A 25,586-nucleotide genomic window follows, 5' to 3' on the forward strand; every position below is an offset into this window, starting at 1 on the left:
TGGCCCTCTTCCTGATTATGTTCTCATATAGTGGAGAGCTAGCCAGCTCTCTGGCCTCTTATTAGGGTGCTAATCCCATTCATGGGATCTCTACCCTTGTGACCTAATTAGACCTCCCAAAGGTCCCATCTCCAAATACCATCACATTGAATTAAGATTTCTACGTGAATTTCGAGCGGACACATTTGGTTCACTTACAATATACTCACCAACATTTGCTGTTACCTATCTTTTTAATTTTAATCCTTCTGATGGATTTGTAGTAGTATCTCATTGTAGTTGTAATTTGCATGTCCCAGGTAACTAATGATATTGAATCTTTTTTCATTTTTTATTGGCCGGCCACTTGTATGTCTTCCATTGTGAAGTGCCTGCTTGAATCTTTTGCCCTCTTTGTATTACTGAGTGTAGCAGTTTCAGTAGTGATATGTATCAGTACTTTGCCAGATGTGTTGTGTGAATATTTTCTGTGGTCTGTGGTTTGCATATTCATTTTCTTTCCTTCTTTTTTTTTATAAATTTATTTTTTATTTATATATGGCTGTGTTGGGTCTTCGTTGCTGCACGCGGGCTTTCTCTCATTGCAGCGAGCGGGGGCTACTCTTTGTTGTGGTGCACAGGCTTCTCATTGCGGTGGCTTCTCTTGTGGTGGAGGCTCTAGGCGAATGGGCTCAGTAGTTGTGGCTCACAGGCTCTAGAGTGCGGGCTTCAGTAGTTGTGGCACACGGGCTTCATTTCTCCGTGGCATGTGGGATCTTCCCGGACCAGGGCTTGAACCCATGTCCCCTGCATTGGCAGGGGGGTTCTTAACCACTGCACCACCAGGGAAGTCCTTAATGGTGTCTTTTGATGAGCTGTAATTTTTAATTTTCATGAAGTCTAATTCATAAACTTTTCCTTTTGTGGCTATTACTTTCTGTGTCCTATCTAAGAAAACCCTAGGAATATGAAAATATTCCCCTTTTTTTCCCCTAAAAACTTTACAGTTTTAGCTTTTATGTTTAGGCTTATGGTCCATTTCAAATTAATTTTTGAATAGTGGATGAGATAGAGGTTAATTTTTTCCTTGTGAATATTAGTTATTCCTTTATCACTTGTAAATGCTTTTCTTGTAAGTGTGGGTCTATATTCCACTGACTTTTAAAAAAATATTTATTTAGTTTATTTATTTGGCTGCACTGGGTCTTAGTTGGGGCATGTTGGATCTTCGTTGTGGCGTGTGGGATCTAGTTCCCTGACTGGGGATTGAACCTGGGCCCCCTGCATTGGGAGTATGGAGTCTTAACCACAGGACCACCAGGGAAGTCCCACCACTGATTGATTTGTTGATTCTAATGTTTAAATCACAGTGTCTTCATTACTGTAGCTTTATGGTAATGAGGTGTCCTGGGCCGTGAGACCCTTAACTGGAGTACTTGTTCCTGGACAGACATCTCCTCAACCAACAGAATACCAAAAAAACTATAAGGGACTAAAAATAATAACTACATGCATGGGCATTTGGGGCAAATTATGAACAGTGAGACACAAAAAGGCCAAAACCCAACTGCCACTTTTGAGGTGCCAGGAGCAATAGCAATAGCATGCTCCCTGCACACAGCACCACCAAGGGGGTGGGCAGACCACCTAAACCACCCCTCTGGCCCAACCCACCAATCCACTCCTACCCTCACCCCATCTAAGGACCCAGCTTGCCCCCCTTGGGGAGCGAACGGGGGCACCTGTTACTTGTTCTTGCTCCCTTGTGCTGTAGCACAAGTCCCAGTAAAGACTTGCCTGAATTTCTCATCTGGCCTCTTACCACTTTCTGTTGATTAAAGAGTCCAAGAACCTAGGTCAGTAACAGTAAGTCTTGAAGGCACACAGTAATAGTTCTCCAACATTATTATTTTTTTTCATGTTTGCTTTGAGTATTCTAGGTCCTTTCTATTTCCATGTAAATTTAAAAATCAACCTGTCAGTTTCTACTGAAAGCCTAATGGGAGTTTGATTGGGGTTGCATTGAATCTATAGATCAATTTGGGGAGAATTGACATCTTAACAATATAGAGCCCTGTACCCATGAAAATAGTATATTTCTCTACTTATTTAGATCTTTATTCCTCTCAGTAGTGTTTTTTAGTTTTTCAGTGAGGATGTATTACACATTGTTACATGTAACATAACAGAAAGACATATTTAAGTTCTAACCTCTAATACTTCTGAATGTGACCTTATTTGGAAATAAGGTCTTTACAGAGGTAATCAAGTTAAGGTTATTAGGGTCGGCTGCAATCTCTTATGACTGGTCTCTTCATAAAATGGGGAAATTTGGACACAAACACACACACACAGAAGGAAGATGATGTGAAGACACACAGTGAGAATAATATGTGAAGACAGAGGGTTGGAGTGATACATCTGTAAGCCAAGGAACACCAGAGATTGCTGGCAAACCACCAGAAGCTAGAAAAAGTCAAAGAATAATTCCTGTAGGTTTCAGAGGGAGATTGGTACTACAGAGCAAATTTAATTTAATTGGGAGTAGAAGCTGTTTCCTTGATGATACAAGCGGAGTCAAACTGAGGGATGGAAGAATAATTTTATAAACAGCCTAACTGTTCAAGTTAGGTTTTATTATTTGTTTTTATTTTTGGTCCAGTATTGGACATTTAGTTCTTTAATTAACTTGGATTTTTCTTTCAGAGTAAAATAAAAAATATGGGGATAAATTTCCTTTAGTGAATCTTGTCTTAAAAAGAACACTCACCGTAAGAAAGCAATATTAAGTACAATGGGAACATTTAATTTCAGTAGTTTACAAGAGAAATTTTAGAGCTAACTAACACAAATGAGTGTTGTGAGGTACTTTAAACAGATGGCACTTACTGACTGTCATAGTCGCTTCTATTCTATAAAACGGATTTTTTAAAATTTGTCATACTCTTAGAAATTGTTTAAGAAACAGCAAATAATTGCTGCATTTAGATTGTTGGAAGCATATTAAGGCAATTTAAATTTGTTGTGTTTTCGGTTGAAAAAGTTACTGATCTTAGTTTAGATTTACCTGTGTACAAATCAGTAAACATTAAAAATCTGAGTAGTTCTATTAAAAAAAAATTTTTTTGCCCCACTGTGTGGCTTGTGGGGTCTTAGTTCCCCAACCAGAGATCAAACCTGCACCCCCTGCAGTGGAAGCGCAGCATCTTAAGCACTGGACTGCCAGGGAAGTCCCCAATTTTTGTTTTTAATTACAATGCTCTGCTTACTACAGAGTGAGTAGTTAAACATCTTCTGTAAATTGCATGTTCCTTTCATTTGCCCATTACTGAAGTGTGTTTTTCTTAATCTGTAGAAGTTCTTGTTATATTCTGCATGTTGTCTATTGATTTATGTATTTGCAAATAACTTCTCCCAGTTTGTTGTTTTTAACTTTGTGATGTTTGTCATCATATAAAAGTTTTGTTTGGGTATTTCTTTTGTTATTCAGGAAATCTACCCTGTCTTAAAATTTTGAATTTATCATTTATATTTTCTTCAGTCATTTTTAGTTTCCATTAAATTTTTTTAAATTCACCTGCAATCTGAGTGTTGTATAAAACAGCCATCTTAACTTTTTTTCCCCCCAGGAATTGAAAGTTCCTGGGGAACCACACTGCTTGGTGAATGATACAACCTCATTTTATACTGTTTACCTAATCAAACAAGTCTGCTTGTTTTCCAGAGCTGTTTGGGGGATTTTCATTTTTTTTAACTGTTTCTTGATGGCTGTGTTTGTACCACGCCTTCTTCATTTAATTCTACTTAATTATGTGTTTTCATATCTAATACAGTAAATCTCTCTTCATTGTTCTTTTTCTAAATTATCTTAGCTATTTTTTATTGTGTCTAATGTGTAAAGTGATTTACTTTTTTCCTTTTTTTTGCCCGGCTTTTGGGATCTCAATTCCCCTACCAGGGATTGAACCCAGGCCACGGCAGTGAAAGCACCAAATCCTAATCACGAGACCACCAGGGAACTCCCAAAGTGATTTACTTTTTATCAAGTTTTGTTTATTGTGGTAAAAATATACATAACATACAATTTACCATTTTTTTTTTTTTGGCTGCGTTCGGTCTTCGTTGCTGTGCGCAGGCTTTCTCTAGTTGTGGTGAGCGGGGGCTACTCTTTGTTGCAGAGCACAGGCTTCTCATTGCAGTGGCTTCTCTTGTTGTGGAGCATGGGCTTCAGTAGTTGCAGCATGCGGATTCAATAGTTGTGGCACGCAGACCCTAGAGCGTGCAGGCTTCAGTAGTTGTGGCTCACGGGCTCTAGAGCGCTGGCTCAGTAGTTGTGGCGCACGGGCTTAGTTGATCCACAGCACGTGGGATCTTCCTGGACCAGGGCTCGAACCCGTGTCCCCTGCATTGGCAGGTGGATTCTTAACCACTGCACTATCAGGGAAATCACCATTTTAACCATTTTTAAGTGTACAGTTCAGTGGCATTAAGAACATCATATTGGTGTGCAGCCATCACCACCGTCCATCTGCAGAACTTTTTCATCTTACACAATTGAAACTGTACCCGTTAAACAATATCTCCTCAATTCCCCCTTCCTCTAACTAACCCCTGGCAACCATCATTCCACTTTCTGTCACACTTGACTACTCTGGGTACTTCATATAAGTAGAGGACAAAGTAGGTATTTGTGCTTTTGTGTCTGACTTCTTACACTTAGCATGGTGTCTTCAGGGTTCATCCGTGTTGTAGCATGTGTCAGAATTTCATTCTTTTATACGACTGAATAATATTCTATTGTATTTAATGGATAAATAAAATTTACCACATTTTATTTATCCATTCATGTTGATGGACACTTGGGTTACTTCCACCATTTGGCTGTTGGGAGTAATGCTGGCTATGACATGGTGTATAAGTATCTGTTTGATACCCTACTTTCGGATCTTTTGGATATGTTTCTAAAAGTGGAAATGCTGGATCACACGGTATTTCTATGTTTAGTTTTTTGAGCAACCGCCATACTGTTTTCCATAGCAGCTATACCATTTTACACTTCCACTGACAGTGCACAAGGATTGCACTTTCATCTCCTTGCCAATGCTTGTTATTTTGTTTGTTTTATAGTAGCCACTCTAATGGGTACAAAGTGTATTTCTTTGTGGTTTTGATTTGCATTTCCCTGATGACTAGTGATGTTGAGCATCTTTTCATGTGCTTGTGGGCCATTTGTATATACCTTTTTTGAGAAATATGTGTTTGCTATTATTGTAGGATTACTTTTTTAAAACTTCCTTTATTGTTATGTTAATGGATTCTAGAGAAAGAGCTAAGTATATGTGTTCATGTGCCAGTTTGAACCAGAAAACCTCTGGCCTCTCTCTCTCTCTTTTTTTAAAGGATCCTTTGCCAAAAACCTTGGTCTTTATTTATTTTTTATTTTTTTGTGGTACGCGGGCCTCTCACTGTTGTGGCCTCTCCCGTTGCAGAGCACAGGCTCCGGACGCACAGGCTCAGCAGCCATGGCTCACGGGCCCAGCCGCTCTGCGGCATGTGGGATCTTCTGCGACTGGGGCATGAGCCCGTGTCCCCTGCATCGGCAGGCGGACTCTCAACCACTGCGCCACCAAGGAAGCCCTCTTTTTTAAAAAATATTTATTTATTTTTATTTTATTTAATTAATTAATTTATTTTTATTTTTTTTGGCTGAGGCAGGTGTTAGTTATGGCATGTGGGACATTTAGTTGTGGCATGCAAACTCTTAGTTGCAGCATGTGGACTATTTCCCTGACCAGGGATCAAACCTGGGCCGCCTGCGTTGGGAGCGCAGATTCTTGGTCACTACACCACCAGGGAAGTCCCTGGCCTTTTTTTGGTGTGTGTTTGGTTAATTCCAGGGAATGTAGATTCCTTTCTTTTCTTTTCTTTTAATTTTTTTTTTTTTTTAAATTCCATTTAGTAATCCATATGGTGTTTTTTTTTTTCCCCCACAATGTATTTATTTATTTATTTATTTATTTATTTATGGCTGTGTTGGGTCTTCATTTCTGTGCATGGGCTTTTCTCTAGTTGTGGCAAGTGGGGGTCACTCTTCATCGCGGTGCGCAGGCCTCTCACTATCGCGGCCTCTGTTGTTGCGGAGCACAGGCTCCAGACGCGCAGGCTCAGTAATTGTGGCTCACGGGCCCAGTTGCTCCATGGCATGTGGGATCTTCCCAGACCAGGGCACGAACCTGTGTCGTCTGCATTGGCAGGCAGATTCTCAACCACTGCGCCACCAGGGAAGCCCCTCTTTTAATTTTATTTATTTATTTTTTGGCTGCATTGGGTCTTCGTTGCTGTGAACAGGCTTCCTCTAGTTGCGGCAAGTGGGGGCTACTCTTTGCTGTGGTGTGCAGGCTTCTCACTGTGGTGGCTTCTCTTGTTGTGGAGCTTGGACTCTAGGCATGCGGGCTTCAGCAGTTGTGGCACATGGGCTCAGTTGCTCCATGGCATGTGGCATCTTCCTGGACCAGGGATTGAACCCATGTACCCTGCATTGGCAGGCAGATTCTTAACCACTGCACTACCAGGGAAGTCCTGGCCTTCCTTTTAAAATGGAATTCCATTAAAAAATATTGCTATAGCTGTTAATAATTGTATGTTTATTTTAATTTTGCATTTTTATATTAATATAGGTTTAGTAGAAGATCAAAGCTAGCCATAGAATTCGATGTTGCCTATAATATAATTTTCTTTCTTGATCTGAAACAGTTTATGACTATCAGCCAGTTCGCCTATTAAGTAAACCTGGGGAATTAAGAAGAGAATATGAAGAGGAGATAAGCAAGGTAAGTACTAAATAGTTGCTCTTTTCTGGAAAAATTTTCTGCTGTGTTTACATACAGTTATATGTGCTTATGTAAATAAATAGCATATATTTAAATGTTAATAATTTTAATATGCTTTATAAAGACTCCATTTTTTTACATGTGTTCAGAATAGTTTAAAACTAGCTTTAATTTATTTATACGTGCTCTTCTTATGTGATAGTGATCTGTAAGCATTTAAATATGAAGGAAATTTTTTTAATTTCCGTGAAGCTTTGAGCATAAAGGATGGGAAACAGGTGGTAGATTATGGGTGTCTTAAGTCCGTTTAGGCTGCTATATCAAAAGCACCATAGACTGGGTGACTTAAACAACAAACATTTGTTCTCACAGTTCTGGATCTGGGAGGTGCAAGATTAAGGCACTGGGAGATCTGGTATTGGGCAAGGGCCTGCTTCCTGGCTTGTAGACAGCTGCCTTCTCACTGTATTCTCACATGGCAGAGAGAGGAAGGGAGAGATAGATCATCTCTCTTGTGTGTCTTCTTCTAAGGGTACTAATCCCTTTCATGAGGACTCTACCCTCATGACCCTTACCTCCCGAAGGCCCCACTTCCAAATATCATCACATTGGGAGTTAGGGCTTCAATATATGAATTTTGGGGGACACAAACAATGCATTTAGGTGAGGAAAGCATAAAGGGCTAATTGTGAAGTTTCTAAGTATGAAAAGAGGGAGTGGTGCTTACGGCCTTTGAACTTCACTAGTACTAGGGAAGCCCTAGTACTCTCCCTACTCTGATTAATGTAGAGCAGTGTTGTTCAATAGAAATATGGTGTGGGTTCATATATCATTTAAAATTTTCTATTAGCCACATGTTTTAAAGATTTAAAAAAAAAAAAAGATGAGGGTCTTACCTGGTGGTGCAGTGGTTAAGAATCTGCCTGCCGATGCAGGGGACAGGGGTTCAAGCCCTGGTCTGGGAAGATCCCACATGCCGCGGAGCAACTGAGCCCATGTGTCACAACTGCTGAGCCTGTGCTCTAGAGCCCCCGAGCCACAACTACTGGGCCCATGTGCCGCAACTACTGAAACCCATGCACCCTAGAGCTCATGTTCCGCCACAAGAGAAGCCACCACAATGAGAAGCCCACGCACCACAACGAAGAGTAGCCCCCACTCGCCACAACTAGAGAAGGCCCGCGTGCAGCAACGAAGACCCAACGCAGCCATAAATAAATAAATATTTTTAAAAAGTATTTTAAAAAAAGATGAAAATTTTTATGTATATTTTATTTAATCCCGTATATCTAAAATATTTTATTATGTAATCAGTATAGAAAGTATTGACTATTTTTTTCTTATTTAGTGTGCAATTGTGTATTTTGTACTTATAATACATCTCAATTTGCACTAGTCACATTTCAACTACTCAGTAGCCACATGTAGCTAGTGGCTACTGTATTAGACCATGAGGGCTCTAGAAGAACTAGTAAATAATTATGATAGTTAATTGTCAGCATATTGTCTAGACGATGTTCTTAAGTAAGGGTTTTATTTATTTATTTTTTGGCTGTGTTGGGTCTTCTTTGCTACGCACGTGCTTTCTCTAGTTGTGGCGAGCAGAAGCTACTCTTCCTTGTGGTTTGCAGGCTTCTCTTGTGGTGGAGCACGGGCTCTAGGCACGCAGGCTTCAGTAGTTGCAGTGCTTGGGCTCTAGGGCATGTTGGCTCTAGAGCACAGGCTCTGTAGTTGTGGCACACGGGCTTAGTTGCTCTGCGGCATGTGGCATCTTCCCAGACCAGGGATCGAACCCGTGTCCCCTGCATTGGCAGGCGGATTCCTAACCATTGCACCACCAGGGAAGTTCCTTAAGTAAGGAGTAATTTAATCTTTACAACAATATAGTGAGAACAGGTTTTTTCAGGATGCTTTTGAGGGACAGAAAATTGTAATTTACTGCAATTCCAGAGGTTACTAGGGGCTTCAGGGTCGGTTTCATCCAGAGCTCTAGTTCCATTTCCTTGCTAACTTCTGTCAGCTTGCTTTATCCTCAGGCTAATAACAAGGTAGCTGCACATTTCTGAACCTCAGGTGCATATACAACAGTATGCAGAGGAAGAACCAGCTGTCTCTTCCAGTGGCTTTCCTTTAAGAGCAAGAAAACTTAAAGGTTCCTTAACAAACCTTTACTCATGTCACCTTCACTTGAATTGGGTCAAGGACTTATTCTTTTTTTTTTTTTTTTTTTTTTTTTTTTTTTTTTTGCGCGCTACTGTTGCGGCCTCTCCCGCTGCGGAGCACAGGCTCCGGACGCGCAGGCCCAGCGGCCATGGCCCACGGGCCCAGCCGCTCCGCGGCGTGTGGGATCCTCCCGGACGGGGGCCCGAACCCGCGTCCCCTGCATCGGCAGGCGGACTCTCAACCACTGTGCCACCAGGGAAGCCCCAAGGACTTATTCTTGAGTCAAATCCTTTAGATGTCTAAAGTAGTTGTTACAGTATTTCTTTCAGGAAGTATAGTTCAGATGCCCACAAGCATGGCCTTAGGTCCTAGATGCTGAGTTTGAGTCTCCCCCCTGCCAGTTACTGAGCTAAGAAAAGAAAGTTAGATCACTTTCTGATCTAGGAAGGTTTTTCTGTGTCTTTCCTCATCTGTAAATCATATAATGTCCATTGTGGTTGTTTCTTCAGCAACTATTCCACCCCTGCCCACCGTGTTTGGGGATTCATCCCAACTTCAAGGAAGGACACTGTTTGGTCTAAGTCAGTTTTTATCATTCCATTCCCTTGCTAGGGTTTAGTTCAGAAACCTATGCCAAAATTAGTCAGAACATGGCCTTCTGTTAACTGAGGAAAAGTATCACCTAGAAAGACTTCCAAAAATGTGTGACAGTGTAATGGAAAATGTGATAAGGACCAAAATGTGGAAGGATGAGGCTTTGATCAAGGTTTCATTGGACTGACTGGGGAAGGCTTCCTGAAGGAGACTTCCTGAAATATTCTACAGGAATTTGCCTCTCCAGATTTGTACTTCATTTGAGAAATTTTAATTCCTGCCAATTTGTTCTTTTTTTAAAAAAATTTCTATTCTTATTAAGAAGTATTGGGACTTCCCGGGTGTTTGAGAGGGAAAGAATCCACCTGCCAATGCAGGGGACACAGGTTCGATCCCTAGTCTGGGAAGATCCCACATCCTGTGGAGCAACTAAGCCCGTGTACCACAACTACTGAGCCTGCACTCTAGAGCCCGCAAGCCACAACTACTGAGCCCGCACGCCTAGAACCTGTGCTCCGCAACAGAAGACTGTGCACCATGACAGAGTAGCCCCCCCTTGCCACAACTAGAGAAAGCCTGCACAAAGCAATGAAGACCCAACGCAGCCAAAAATAAATAAAATTAAATCTTTAAGAAAAAGAAAGAAAGAAAGAAATATTGCAAGTATACTACAAAGTTCAGAGAAGGATTGTTCTTTATTAATCATTTTTAAGGTGGAGGCAGAGCGACGAGCCAATGAGGAAGAAGAAAACAAAGCCAGTGAAGAATACATACAGAGATTACTGGCAGAGGAGGAAGAAGAGGAAAAGAGACAGGCAGAAAAAAGGCAAAGAGAGATGGAAGAACAACTGAAAAGTGATGAAGAGCTGGCAAGAAAGCTAAGCCTTAATATTGTAAGTTTTAAGAAAGAACTTTGAAGTATTTACATTCCTATTGCTTTGACTATGTGATTTTGAACAATCTAAAAAAGGAAGCATTCACCATAACTAGAAACTATTTCTGACATATTTGCTCTACTTAAAGCAAAACTTTTTTGGCATACTGTTATATATTTGCTCTAATCCAAGTATGCTTTAAAAAACCATTTTTGTAAGTTGTTAGTAAATTCAGTTATGCAGGAAAGCTATTCAGTGGAAAATGAAAGCTCCATTTCCCCCGCCCCGCACTTCTCCACTCCTATTCCTATTCCATTACATCAGTCTTTTCCCCCAAAGGTTAGTTAGCACTATTAACAGTTCCTTATAACTTTTTTTTTTTTTTACCTAAAAAGGATGTGTGAATCACACTGTTTTTCTCCTGACCTTTTTCACTTGCTATTTCTTAGAGATTTTCCCTATTATATTACTACATATAGTGTATAATTCTTTTGTAAGAGTGGCAAAATATTCCATTGTATGGATGCAGATCACTTTTTGAAAGTGAAGCACATTAAGTTGTTTTTTAACTTCTTTTTTTTCCCTGGCCACACTGTGCGGCTTGCAGGATCTTAATTCCCCAACCAGGGATCAAACCAGTGTCCCCTGCAGTGCAAGCACAGTCTTAGCTCTGCTTCCCTGGACCACCAGGGAAGTCCCTAAATTCTTATTAAACCTGGATTTTGTTATCTTGCCATAGTTAAATTACTGCCCAGGGGACAATGAATTAAAGAAAGGATGATAAAACACATACTGTTAAGACCAAAGGATACAGTGGGACCCAGTGATTTGAAAGAACCTGGCAGAATCATTTGTAGTTCTTTTAAAATACTGAATCTCTGGGGATGGGATTTAGGGAATACCACTCCCAGAGGCATCTAGGGAAGTCTGATGTACATTCAGGTTTGAGAGCCTCTAAAAACAATTCCTCTGCTTTCAAACAATAAATATCTTAAAATATACTTACCAAAATGAAGTATATCCAGAACTGGGTTGTTTTATTTTCCCCCATTTTTGAGAGGCCTGCCATTCATAATAATATACCCAAGTTTTAGATTATATGCCCTTTTAAAAAATGTATTTCATTTTAAAATTTAAGTGGAATAGCTTTGGAGCAGTACACAATTGAGAAATTAAATAAAAGACATAGACCATGGAACTTCCCTGGCAGTCCAATGGTTAGGACTTGACGCTTTCACTGCCGTGGCCCTGGGTTCAATCCCTGGTTGGGGACTAAGATCCTGTAAGCTGCACAACGTGGCCAAAAAAAAAAGACATAGATCAATAGAATAACAAATGGTATAGGAGAGAAAATATATCAGAGAGGAAAATCTGGGGTTAACTTTGTCTTTCAAGAGTTATTGTTTTAATTCTTCGTGTTTTCACATGGGATTATAAGAGCAGATCTACTGATATTTTAAAATAATTTTTCGTTTACTTGTAAAAGTTTGGTGGTCCTAGGCCAGATGTCTACCACCACCAAGTATATTAATTTTTCCAATAGTGTAGTAAGAAACTTATGAGACTGTCATGAGACAGCAAGTAAATATTGATGATATTTATTGGTATGCCGTTAAATCCCCAAATTAAATTATTTAACGTAAAATAAATTTTATTCCAGGTATAGCCACAGCTCTGAATTTTTCCCTGCAGATTACAGTAGTTATAAATATGAAATTATTCATTAGAAAAGGTAGCAGAAATTATCAGCTAATGAGATTAGTACCATCATGCTCTTTGTGTTTATAATGTAGAGTAAAAGTACAATTTAGACCAACTTAGATAAACTTTATCTTGTTTATATTAATTTTGGCATGGTCAGTATTATTCAAAGGATATATAGAATTTAATAATTCCTGAAAAATTCTATTGTGGATTCTGAATTGATTAATAGCTTATTTTGTTTTAAAATTGTTTTGTGCTTTTTCTGCTGTTGAAGAACAATTTCTGTGAGGGAAGTATCTTGGCTTCGCCGTTGAATTCCGAAAAATCTGACCCAGTCACAACCAAGTCACAGAAGAAAAGTAAGAACAAACAAACGAACACTGGAGATATTCAGAAGTAAGTGAATATAGTTTACTGCTATATCAAAATTTGGCCCATCAGCTCTGCATGAAAACCCTCCACATGGTCTGAGGTTGATGTATAGTAAAAATAAGAGATATGCTCACATAGCTTAGATTCCTGGCTAGCATGAAGAGGGATGTGAAACCTTGTTTATCTTCATTGCTCAGGATTTCCATGTTGTTCCCATTTCCTTTTTCTCTTGATTTAGATTCAAGTGAGAATCTAGTTCCATATAAGGTCATCCTCATTGAAGGAGTTTACAGTTTGGCATCTAGATCATTACCCCACCCTCTTTTTCCCAGTTTATATATTACATTTCTTCCCCACTGTACAAAAAACATGAGTCAGGTAGTCAACAGTGGAGTGAATTTAGTAGCTCCAGAGTGCCCCTCTTAGCAGCAGGAAGAGTTGATGACTCTATGAGGATATAAACTTTTCCATAGTAATTCATAGTTGAAAAAGTTTATCAACTACAATCTAGACTTCAAAAACATGTAAGGGCTTTTGATTCAACTGGGTAAATATGTGCAGGTAATTTGCTTCCTTTCAAAATTCATAGAAATTTAGGATTTGAGATGGTGGAAATTTGAGACAGGGAGATGGAGATAGATGGGAAGAGGGCAGCATTAAATGAGGTGGCTGCTATTAAAAGAAGAAATAGACATGTAACATCAGTATTGTTAATGCCTGATATAATGCAAAGTAGAAGTCGAGGGCTTCCCTGGTGGCGCAGTGGTTGAGAGTCCGCCTGCCAATGCAGGGGACACGGGTTTGTGCCCCGGTCCAGGAAGATCCCACATGCGGCGGAGTAGCTGTGCCCGTGAGCCATGGCCGCTGAGCCTGCGCATCTGGAGCCTGTTGCTCCGCAACGGGAGAGGCCACAACAGGGAGAGGCCCGCGTACCGCCCAAAAAAAAAAAAAAAAAAAAAGAAGTCGAGAAAAAACCATTAAAAGAAAAGCAGGGATATTTCATATTGATATAATACTATTCTGCATAAAGGATATAACTGTCATGAATCTAAATATATAATTTGAAATATATAAAGATAAAAATTTACTAGAAATATAAGAATAAACTGATGAATTTAAAAGCAGAAATTGAAGAAACTGAGAAACTGGTGGATTAAAGGTACATAAAGTTAAAAACAGATAAGGTCTAGTCTCTGGAATATATAAAGAACTCTTAAAAATAGACAACAAACTAGATAGAAGTGATGGTTGCACAACTTTGTAAATGTACTAAATGTACGCTTTAAAATGTTGGGTTTTTTTTGTTTTTTTTGCAGTATGCGGGCCTCTCACTGTTGTGGCCTCTCCCGTTGCGGAGCACAGGCCCGGAGGTGCAGGCTCAGTAGCCATGGCTCACGGGTCTAGCCGCTCCGCGGCATGTGGGATCCTCCCAGACCGGGGCATGAACCTTTGTCCCCTGCATCGGCAGGCGGACTGTCAACTTCTATGCCACCAGGGAAGCACAAAATGGTTAATTTTGTGTTATATGAATTTCACCTCAAATTTAAAATAATTAACAAAAAGATTACTAAAGTGTTTTGAAAATTAAGAAAAACTACTAGGTAACTCATTGGTTAAAGAATAAATCTTGGGCTTCCCTGGTGGCGCAATGGTTGAGAGTCCGCCTGCCGATGCAGAGGACACGGGTTCGTGCCCCAGTCGGGGAAGATCCCACATGCCGCGGAGCGGCTGGGCCCGTGAGCCATGGCCGCTGAGCCTGCGCGTCCGGAGCCTGTGCTCGGCAACGGGAGAGGCCACAACAGTGAGAGGTCTGCGTACCGCAAAAAAAAAACCAAAACAAACAAACAAAAAAACCTTAAAGAATAAATCTTGATGGAAACATAGAACTGAAAACATTATACATCAGACCTGGGATATGGCTGAAGTAGTATTTAGAAGGCTTTAAATGCCATATCAGAAAAAGAAGAAAGAATGAAAATATATCTAAAATGACAAGTCCATAACAAAAAAGAAGCAGGCTCACAGGCTTGTAACTAGTGGTTACCAGTGGGGTGAGGGAAGGGGGGAGGGGCAATATAGGAGTAGGGGATTAAGAGGTACAGGTATTAGGTATAAAGTAAGCTACAAGGATATATTGTACAACACAAGGAATATAGCAAATATTTTACAATAACGGTAAATGGAATATAACCTTTAAAAATGTGAATCACTGTATTGTACACCTGTAATTTACATGATATTGTATATCAACTATATTTCAATTAAAAAAAAAAAAACAGGACTTCCCTGGTGACACAGTGGTTAAGAATCCGCCTGCCAATGCAGGGGACATGGGTTTGAGCCCTGGTCCAGAAGGATCCCACATGCCGCGGAGCAGCTAAGCCCGTGCGCCACAACTACTGAGCCTGCGCTCTAGAGCCCGTGAGCCACAACTACTGAGCCTGCGTGCCACAACTACTGAAGCCTCCACGCCTAGAGCCTGTGCTCCACAACAAGAGAAGCCACCACAGTGAGAAGCCCATGCACCGCAGCGAAGAGTAGCCCCCAATCTCCACAACTAGAGAAAGCCCGTGTTCAGCAACGAAGATCCAAGGCAGCCCAAAAAATAAATAAATTAATTAATTAAATTGTTTTTTAAAAAGAACAGCAGAAACTGACATAGCAGTGTAAAGCAACTATACTACAATTAAAACAAAAAAAAAGACAATTCCAGAAATATGTTGCTGGCTTAATAATTAGAAAATGAATCAATGCAAGTTAACCTATTAACTGTTTAAATATGAAAAACTTGGGAATAATTCTTAATAAAGTAGGAATAGAAACTTAACCTGTTGAAGGATGTCTACCAGAAAACCTATATCAGATATCATACTTTATGGTAGAAAATAGAAATCATTTCCCTTTTAAGACCAGGAAAACACAGTGTTGTACTGGAAATTTTAGTCTTTACAGTAAGGCAATAAAAGGAAATGAAAGATTATAGGCTTGGTAAGGAAGGGAAAAGGAGCTATTCTTATTCAGAGGTGGAATAATTTTATAGAAAGCCCAAGAGTTCAGAGGTACATTTTTAGAATTAATAAGAGATTAGCAAGTTTGGTAGATATAAAAATCTATACAAAAAGTCTATTGCAAGGGACTTCCCTGATGGCACAGTGGTTAAGAATCTGCCTGCCAATGTAGGGACACGAGTTTGATCCCTGGTCCAGGAAGATTGCACATGCCGCAGAGCAACTAAGCCCGTGTGTCACAACTACTGAGCCTGCGCTCTAGAGCCCATGCACCACAAATACTGAGCCCGCGTGCCACAACTACTGAAGCCTGCACGCCTAGAGCCCGTGCTTCACAATGAGAGAAGCCACCACAATGAGAAGCACGCAAACCGCAACAAAGAGTAGCCCCCGCCCACCACAGCTAGAGAAAGCCCACGTGCAGCAGCAAAGACCCAGTGCAGCCAAAAATAAATAAATAAATAAAATAAATTTATTTTTTTTAAAGTCTACTGCAAACGTAACAACAAAGATTCTGTTTGTAGTAGCATCAGAAAATGAAACGTACTTAGAAATAAATTTATTGAAAAATCTAAAAGTCCTTATGGAGCATGTTATAAAATTTTACTATATTAAAGAAATACGTAGTAGTTATAGGTTGGAAAATGTCTAATGTTACAAAATTGCTTAATGTCAGATCTCTCCAAACTGATCTATAGGTTAAATGCATTTGAAATCAGAATCCCAACCTTTTTGTTGTTGTTGTTTCTGTTTTTGGGGATGTTTTTTTTTGGCCTTGCCACGTGGCATATGGGATCTTAGTTCCCTGACCAGGGATCAAACCCGTGCCCCCTGCAGTGGAAACAAAATCCTAACCACTGGCCCGCCAGGGAAGTCCCACCAACCTTTTTTTTTTTTTCTTGCATTCTGATTTTAAAATTTATATGGACGAGAAAGGGCCTTCAAATATTCCTGATGAAAAATAAAATGTGTGGTTGGAGGTATGGATGCTTCAGATTTATAGTAAGTTAACATATTTGTTATTTGCACATGGGTGGATAGACAAAATGATGAGACAAAATAATAGATAGCTTAGAAACACCACAGTTTATAGAACTTTTATGCTAGCTTTTGTGGGGTTTTTTTCTTTTGCGGTATGTAGGCCTCTAACTGTTGTGGCCTCTCCCGCCGCGAAGCACAGGCTCTGGACACGCAGGCTCAGTGGCCATGGCTCACGGGCCCAGCCACTCCACGGCACGTGGGATCTTCCTGGACCGGGGCACGAACCCGTGTCCCCTGCATCGGCAGGTGGACTCTCAACCACTGCGCCACCAGGGAAGCCCTAGCTTTTGTGTTTTTAAAATATGTTCACAAATCTTTGATATTTCTCTCTTCAAAAGACTGAGCCTAATTTCCCTCCCCTTGAATGTGGGCTGGACTTAAGTATACACATAGAATTACCAGAAGGGACACTGTACACTTCAGAGACTAAGTCCTAGAGTGACTTTTCTCTTTTGGATTATTTGCTCTGGGAAAGTTAGCTGTAATGTTGTGAGCAGCCCTATGGAAAGTCCCACATGGTAAGGAACTGGGGCCTTCTGCCAACAACCAGTAAGGAAGTGAGACCTCCAGAATAGCCTTTGTGCGTGAGCCTGGTTGGAGGGTGATCCTCTAGCCTCAGTCAGGCTACTGACCAGATGACTGACCAACATCTTGACTGGACCCTCATGAAAATCCTGAGCCAGAACTACCCTGCTAAGCTGCTCTTGAATTCCTGACCCTCAGAAACTATGAGATAATGTTTGTTGGTTTAAGCCGCTAAGTTTTGGGCTACTTTGGATAACCAACACAGTAGTCATTGTTGCTGGTCAGTGGGGAAAGGATATACTTGTCAATAAATGCCTGTGGGACAGTGGATAATATGGGGGGAAAATTAGCTTGGACCTCTATTCATACTATCTATAAAAATTAAGGCGAATTTAAAAAGACAAGGGAATTCCCTGGCGGTCCAGTGGTTAGGACTCGGCACTTTCACTGCCGAGTTCAATCCCTGGTCCGGGAGCTAAGATCCAGCAAGCCGTGCAGCGCGGCATGCGTAAGTAAATAAGTAAGCAAATATGTAAATATATACATACATACATAAAAAAAATCTTTAGGAAGATAACAAAGGAGAATATCTGTAGAGAGTGATGCTTTAAGGAGCAAAACAAATAGACTATAATAAGATTAAAAATGTCTTTATCAAAATACCTTTAGGGAATAAAAAGATAAGCTGCCCTCTAAAAGAAGATATTTCAACTTATTTACTGGAAAAAGTTTATTAAAGAATACCCACGTATTTGTGAGAAAAAGACAGAACTACAGAAAAAGAGGCAAAAAATTTTGACATCACAGAACACAAAAGCTGAAGGCCAATACATATGTGAAAAGATTGAACTTTATTAGTAATCAAGGAAATTTTAATTTAAATTACAGTGAGGCAGACATAGAGAACAGACTTGCGGTTGTCAAGGGGGAGGGTGGGTGGGGAAGGGAAGGACTGGGAGTTTGGGATTAGCAGATGCAAACTGTTATTTATAGGATGGGTAAACAACAAGGTCCTACTTGGAACACAGGGAACTACATTCAATATCCTGTGATAAACCGTAATGGAAAAGAACATATATATATATCTGTATAACTGAATCACGTTGCTATACAGCAGAAATTAACACATTAACACACTGTAAATCAACTATACTTCAATAGAATTTTAAAAAAATTACAGTGAGGTCATTTCACATATACAAATATTGAATCATTATGTTGTATACCTGATACTAATATAATGTCATATGTCAATTGCACCTCAATTAAAACAACAACAAAATAATGATGAGGTAACATTTCATACTCACCCTATTGGAAAAATTAAACTTTCTGGCAATATTAAGTATCCTAGAGGATAAGGAGTACTTACACTGTAGGTGGAAGTGTAAAAGGTTGATGCTCTATGACTGGAGTGTAGACACTAAAACCCCAGAAGACATGTGCAGGAATGTTCCCAGCAGTACTGTTAGTAACAGTAAAGAGCCAAAAGCACCCACATGTCCATCAGTAGACCAGAATACTGTTACTTTCCAGCAATGAAAATGAATTCTGGCTAAGGAAAACATGCCTGATTCAGGAAGGCATTGTGTGAAGAAGTCAAGTTGTGGAAAGATACATGTAGTATGATTCCATATACGTAAAGTTCAGAAATCATGCAGTACTAAGCAATAAAGTGTTTAGGGGTACTAGTGTGTGTTAAGACTATTTTTAAAAGCAAGACATAAGGCTAACACATTATAAAACAACTATACCCCAATAAAAATAAAGTAAAATAGACCAAGGGAAAAATAAATAAAAGCAAGAGATAAGAGCATCTCAGGATAGTTGTAGCCTGTCAGCTGGGGCACAAAGAGAAGGCCCCATAAAGAATTTTAAAATCAGTGATTTTTTTTCCCCTTAAACTGAGTGATAAGTATACGGGTTTTTACGATAATGTAAGATTTTTAAACTTTTTAAAGTATATATATATATATATATATATATATATATATATATATATATATATTAATCTTAAATGTAACTGCTGGAGAATTTTTACATATGTATAAACCATACTCCAGATTAAGATACAGACTGTTTTCAAAAGGTTCACTCGTATCCTTTCCCAGTCAGTATCTCCCTCCCTGTAACTATGATGTATTAGTCATCAATTTTATACACATTAGTGTATACATGTCAATCCCAATCGCCCAATTCATCACATCACCACCACCACCACCCCTTACGTATATTTTGTAACTATTTTCTTGTAAACTATTTGTTTTTATGAGGTAGGCCTATGTATATAGTTTTTTATAAAGATCTATAAGACATAAGTGAAAAAAGGAAATCACAAAAGAATATGATTGCTTTAAAAAAAGATAGTGTGCAGTATATAGAAATAATTTTTTTTTTTTTTTTTTGCGGTACGCGGTCCTCTCACTGTTGTGGCCTCTCCTGCTGCGGAGCACAGGCTCCGGACGCCCAGGCCCAGTGGCCGTGGCTCACGGGCCCAGCCGCTCTGCAGCACATGGGGTCTTCCCGGACCAGGGCACGAACCCACGTCCCCTGCATCGGCAGGCGGACTCTCAACCACTGCACCACCAGGGAAGCCCCTAGAAATAATTTTTTTAAAAATTGGTTACATGTGAGGAAGCAAATAGGAATGGAAAGGGATGGTGACACATATTTCCTACATGTATTCATATATTACTTGGTTATTATAAATAAACAATATCCCAGAGAGTTCACAAATCTTCACCAATTATGTTAGATGGGTATCTGATCACACTTTGTTTTGTTTTCTGCTTATGGATTTCTGAACAACTACTAAGCTGTAATAATTCTATGTTGGTTTTAATATACTTGGTTACTAATATCTAACATTGGCAGAAGGAATTCTTCAGTTTTGGGAAAGAAAATTAAAATGAGACTAAACCTGGACTCCTGTTTTATCAACTGAGAGGTAGTTCTTATTCTCATAAGTTTTCAGAGTAAATATTTAGGTTGATGCAACTAAATATGCGGTTTGGATACTATTTTGTCTATAAGGGATATTCTTTATATGAGATCTTTGTCTGGATTTTATTTTAATGTTATATGCTACACGTTGGTGCTTTGGACAATGGAACTTATGATTTTACATATTTGCAATCAGACATTTTTCCATTTTTTTCTTTAATTATAAAAACTAGCTGCTCTTTGAAAATCACCCAAAGTTACCACCACTTGAAGACAGCCAACATTTGTGCCATTTTTGAGCACAGTTGTTGTATGTGTTTGGATTTTTTTTTTTTACAAGATCCAAACAAAATCCAAAAAAAAAATTTAAAAAAATACCTAACCTCTCATAACCTGTTCTTTTATTCCCATTTCTTTTATGTTTTCCATTATATTACAGACTTAATATTTTCAGTGGCAAACAGCCTATTAAAGATGCTTAGATATTTAGAGAGGTGCTCTTATGCTGATACATTGATAAATCTTTTATATCTCTAAGTAGATAGTTGATATTAAATATGTATATAATAAAATCTCTATACCAAAATGGTAAAGAATCTAATCATAGACCATTTTTCAAATAGAGATAAAAAATGTAGAATTTCTGGCATTAAAAAGAAACTAACATATTCCTTCTCCTGACTTAAAATGTCATTTCCATTACTTTTGGGAAGACTATACAGTCTTAAGTTGTTTTGATGCTAGTACCTACCTGTTTAAATTCTTTTGAGAATTAAGGAATAATTTAGATTTAACTTTTACTTCCTTTTCTGCTATTTTTCACTAAAATATATCAATACTCAGACTTCTAAGTTTTGCTCCAGAAATAGACCAAAATACCTGAGACAGGGAGATGAATTACACTTTCTGATAAATCAGCCAAGCAGCAAGCCAGACAGCCTTCAGCATAAATAGCTAATCTGGCTTTATTATATTGGATACATGCCACTTGTGTTTCAAAGCATTCAAATTTTGGCAAACTTTTTTTTTTTTTTAAGGTATTTGTCACCTAAATCTCAACCTTGGTCAGCATCACAGTCTGAAGTTGTACAAGAAGACAGGAAAGCCTCCATGTCTAAGGTATGTGGATGTTAAAGATGTTCTTGGCTTGGCAAGTTTATTAATACTTGCAGTTTCCTAAGTTTTTTTAAGTCACTATAGTAAATGGAACAACCTTTCTTAGTCACCTTAGGCTCACTTAGGCTAGGAGTCAGCAGACCTTTTCTCTAAAGAGCCAGATAGTAAATATTTTAGGCTTTGTGGCCCAAATGGTCTCAGTCACAACTGTTCAGTGATGCTGTTGTCATTTGAAAGCATCCATAACAATATATAAACAAATGGGCTTGTCTTTGTTCCAGTAAAACTGTACAAAAACAAGCACCAGGCTGAATTTGGTCCATGGGCTGTAGTTTGTACATCCCTGACTGAGATCATCAGACTCACAAAACTAAATAGGCTACCCCTGGTACCAGCTTCACTTAAAGGATTACACAATGGTAAACAAAGCGTGCCAGTAGGGTAGCATCAGACATCAGGCATATCTGTTCAGCAAGAGTCCTCACTGCAGAGCTCCTAAGTGATGGCCTGGAAGTGAGACCATGCAGAGGAGTGTAGTAACCACCCAGACTTAGAAGTCCCATGCCCCATAAGAGTAAATTACTTACTGTAACAACTCATGGGTGTGGCTTCCAGGGTTCTTGGGAAGGAACACAGCCAGTCAAAGAGTTGTAAGTCACTTACAGAAGCCCTGAGCTTTGGCTTCCTGCAAGGTATTTATAGATCACTCCTAGTTCTCCTAGTACAGATGCAATTCACCAGTAAGGGTCATTTTTACCATAAGCTATGTGGCCTAGTAACACAGGTGACATTTCACCTGTATCAGGCTTCCAGTAAAATAGAACTAGGAAAAGCCAGCTGACACCAAGGTCAGTTTCCTACATGGAAGTTTTATTAGCCCTTTACTCACAGGTTCCTAAGCTTTTTTCAGTTTAGCTAGGTGGTTTTATAGCACCTAACATTTAATGGACATTTATGTGCCAAATAATGTATTTATTTTCTTTAATCTTCATCACAGCCACCAACTCTGTAAGGTACCCTTCTTGTGCCCAATTATAGTTGAGAAAACTGAGGCATGCAGAGGCAAGAGAATTGCTCAGTGTCCCTTAAGTAGAGGTATTAGAGGGAGAATTCAAGTCCAGATGGTCTGGCTTATGCTGGAACTAAGGTTTGATGAGAGAGGCACTGGGATTTTTTTTTTCCTATCCTGGTGTTAATATTCACAGCAAAACTAGGTAAGTAGCCTAGAATTTGTCCAATCCAAACTACATTGGTTCATAAAAAATCTTATGAGGAATGATAAATGCAAAGCAAAGTAGGTAAAAGAACAGATTTAAGATCGCAAACAAGGAGGAATTTTTGTTTTGAAGCAAGTTCTCATTGAAGCCTTTCTTTTTTTTAATTAATTTATCTGTTTGGTTGGTTGGTTGGTTGCGCTAGGTCTTAGTTGCAGCATGCCTTAGTTGCGGCTCGCTGGCTCCTTAGTTGCAGCATGCATGTGGGATCTAGTTCCCTGACCAGGAATCGAACCCGGGCCTCCTGCATTGGGAGCATGGAGTCTTAACCATTGAGCCACCAGGGAAGTACCGAAACCTTTCTTCTTAAGGTTTTCCCATGGTCAAAACTAATCCTAGGTCTTAACTTACCCAAGACCTGTAAGTGAGAAGAATTATACTGGCTAAAACAAGGGTTCTTAACCTAAGGTCTGTGGGTAGAATCCACAGAGTACATATGAACCTAGATATAAGGAAAAGTTTATCTTTACTTCCACCTGACCTCTCATTTTAGCGTTTCCTTTAGTTATGAATGTAGGCAGCAAACCAGTAAACCATAATACTGTTAACAGTACCTGTGACTTTGTCACCAATAGATAACACAGGTTTTTAATCACATTACATTTGTTGCAGATCTCTTGAAATATCATTTATACTCATCCCTCCTTCAGTGTTACAAATTATTAGACTTGCCACTAGATCTTATTATTTAATGTATTAATAGATATGCATTATTACATCATAAATTGTAAGATTTTAATAATTGTGTTGCAATATAACTTGTTCCGTATGTATGTATGTGTGTGTGTGTGTGTGTGTGTGTGTGTGTATGTATGTATTTTTGGCTGTGTTGGGTCTTTGTTGCTGCGCACAGACTTTCTCTAGTTGCAACCAGTGAGGGCTCCTCTCTGTTGCGGTATGTGAGCTTCTCATTGCAGTGGCTTCTCTTGTTGCAGAGCACGGACTCTAGGCGCGTGGCCTTTAGTAGTTGTGGAGCATGGGCTTAGTTGTTTCGTGGCACGTGGGATCTTCCCAGATCAGGGCTCAAACCCATGTCCCCTGCATTGGTAGGCGGATTCTTAACCACTGAGCCACCAGGGAAGTCCCCCTATGTATTTATTGTTATGTTTAAAAATATTATTCTCAAAGAGGTCTGTAAGCTTCACAAAAATGCCAAAAGGAGGAGGGTTTGTGACACGAAAAGGGATTAAAAATCCCTGGGCTAGAGGAAGTTTGTAAGATGAGAAGTCAAGTCATGGTGCCAGCTCCTGGCCATATATAGAACTAGTTTGCGGTGGATTTTAAACTGTAGGTTTTCATGGGAGTGAAAATGAAGAAATACCTTAATCTAAATTGGCACACAGAATAAAAATACTATTAAGAATTAATATATCTTATTAGTAGTAATAATAATTACCTTATAGTGACAACTCAGCTTTGGTATCAGTGTAATTAGACTTATGTATTACAACTTGATGTTTTCCCCTGGTTCACTCAATGTTTTTCTGTTTTCTACAGGAAGCTGACAGCAGTGATGTGAAGAGTGCTACATGGCAAGACACAGAAATTGAGGAAGATATGCCAACACTTTCTCCTCAGATATGCCTTGAAGTTCATGAACAAGGTGCACAATCTTCAGTGGAGTCACCTATGCCTCAGTTATGTGCCAGTGGTAAAGAATGGTGCCTTGAAGGAAAAGTCAAAACAGGACCAAGCAATCATGAAAAAGAGTTATGTGTCATAAATCATGAGGGACCTGAAGCCAGAGTTCCCTACTCTGGAGAAGCTGCAGTTAAGCCTCGTGGCAAAACAGAGAGTCGGTGCACTGTATCAGATATGACACAGATAATTAGAAATAACACAGCTGAGACAGAAAATGAAGAGTCTCACCTACTGATCAGTAAAGATATCTCCAAAAGAAAAAACCAGGAATCTTTGTCTGAAGCAGTCAGGGATCCATGCTTTTCTGCAAAAAGAAGAAAAATGTTCCCCAAAGCTTCCTCAGACCAAGAAGAAACAGAAATCAACTTTACCCAAAAACTGATAGATTTGGAATGTCTACTTTTTGAGAGACGTAAACAAGAAGAACAGGACAGGTTATTAGCATTACAGCTTCAGAAAGAGGTGGATCAAGAACAAATGAGGCCAAACCGGCAAAAAGGATCCCCAGATGAATATCAGTTACGTGCTACATCCTCACCTCCAGACAAATTACTAAATGAAGAAAGGAAGAATTCCAAAGATAGAAACTTCAAAAGACAAACTAATCTAGAGCATCCAAAACCTAGGAGAGGCTCAAAAAATGAAAATGGGCAACCTTGTTTTAAGATCCAGTTGAAACGTTCAGTTAATGGAAGAAAGATAACAAATTCTACTAGAGATAATTGTAATGTTTCTAAAACTCCTCATTCCCTACAGCCTAGTAAGTCACAGAAAAGTATTTTTCAGATGTTTCAGAGATACACAAAGTAGTGCTTGGGTAAGGGGAGTGTTGTATAATCTAGTGAAGCTCTCTATCATAGATTCTTTTTAAATTTTTCATTAATTCTGCTTCGTGGGCATACTCACGGTCCTTTAAATTAAAGGACGGTGTGATTAGAGGGGAGGAATATACAAATGTGTTTCTGCCAAACTCGGTTGTAAGCAAGAGTCCCACTTCTTTCCTTTTTTAATCACTGGTGTACTAAATTTAAGTTGACAGTCCTTATGGATATAAAAATGCCTTGGCCAACTCCCAAGAAATCTTCATTTCCATGCATTTCCCCCCATATGCATGTTTTGTGGCCTTCACGCACCTTTTTGTACTGACTAGTAATCAAAGCAACATTATCGTATACCAAGTAGCTAAGGAATCCAGGCAGGGTTTAGAATCTAAGTTTTCTTGCAACTTTCCCATATATTTGCAGAGCACTTGGAGTACATCTTTCATAACACTAAAGTAATCTAATTTCCATGTCCACTTCAATTACTTTAAGTATTAGAGCATTTTTTTTTTTTGACTTAAAATGGGTTAGGATCAACGTGAAAGCAGAAAAATCAGAGTTTTCTGGAAACTTAGCTGACAGAAAGGAAACTAGACTCTTGATGCAAAGGTAGATAAGCTTGGGATGAGGCTGAGTGGGGTAGATTGACAATTTGGAGGCCTTGAAACTGAGTGGATGATCAGACAACTGGGTCCAGGCT

General features: G+C 39.3%; 1 protein-coding gene across 1 annotated transcript in view; it reads left to right on the plus strand.

Moving 5' to 3' along the window:
* Positions 1-24,914, plus strand: part of RNF168 (ring finger protein 168) — a 42,419-nt gene extending 17,505 nt beyond the window's left edge. The window contains exons 2-6 of the mRNA XM_007465871.1: positions 6,733-6,809; positions 10,280-10,459; positions 12,420-12,541; positions 21,072-21,153; positions 23,922-24,914. Of these exons, the coding sequence (XP_007465933.1) occupies positions 6,733-6,809; positions 10,280-10,459; positions 12,420-12,541; positions 21,072-21,153; positions 23,922-24,875 (1,415 nt within the window). The 3' untranslated portion in view covers positions 24,876-24,914. The remainder of the gene's footprint in view (positions 1-6,732; positions 6,810-10,279; positions 10,460-12,419; positions 12,542-21,071; positions 21,154-23,921) is intronic.
* Positions 24,915-25,586: the final 672 nt, after the last annotated feature.

This window comes from Lipotes vexillifer, unplaced genomic scaffold (genome assembly GCF_000442215.2).
Source record: "Lipotes vexillifer unplaced genomic scaffold, Lipotes_vexillifer_v1.1 scaffold853, whole genome shotgun sequence".
Classification (NCBI taxonomy): Eukaryota; Metazoa; Chordata; class Mammalia; order Artiodactyla; family Lipotidae; genus Lipotes; species Lipotes vexillifer.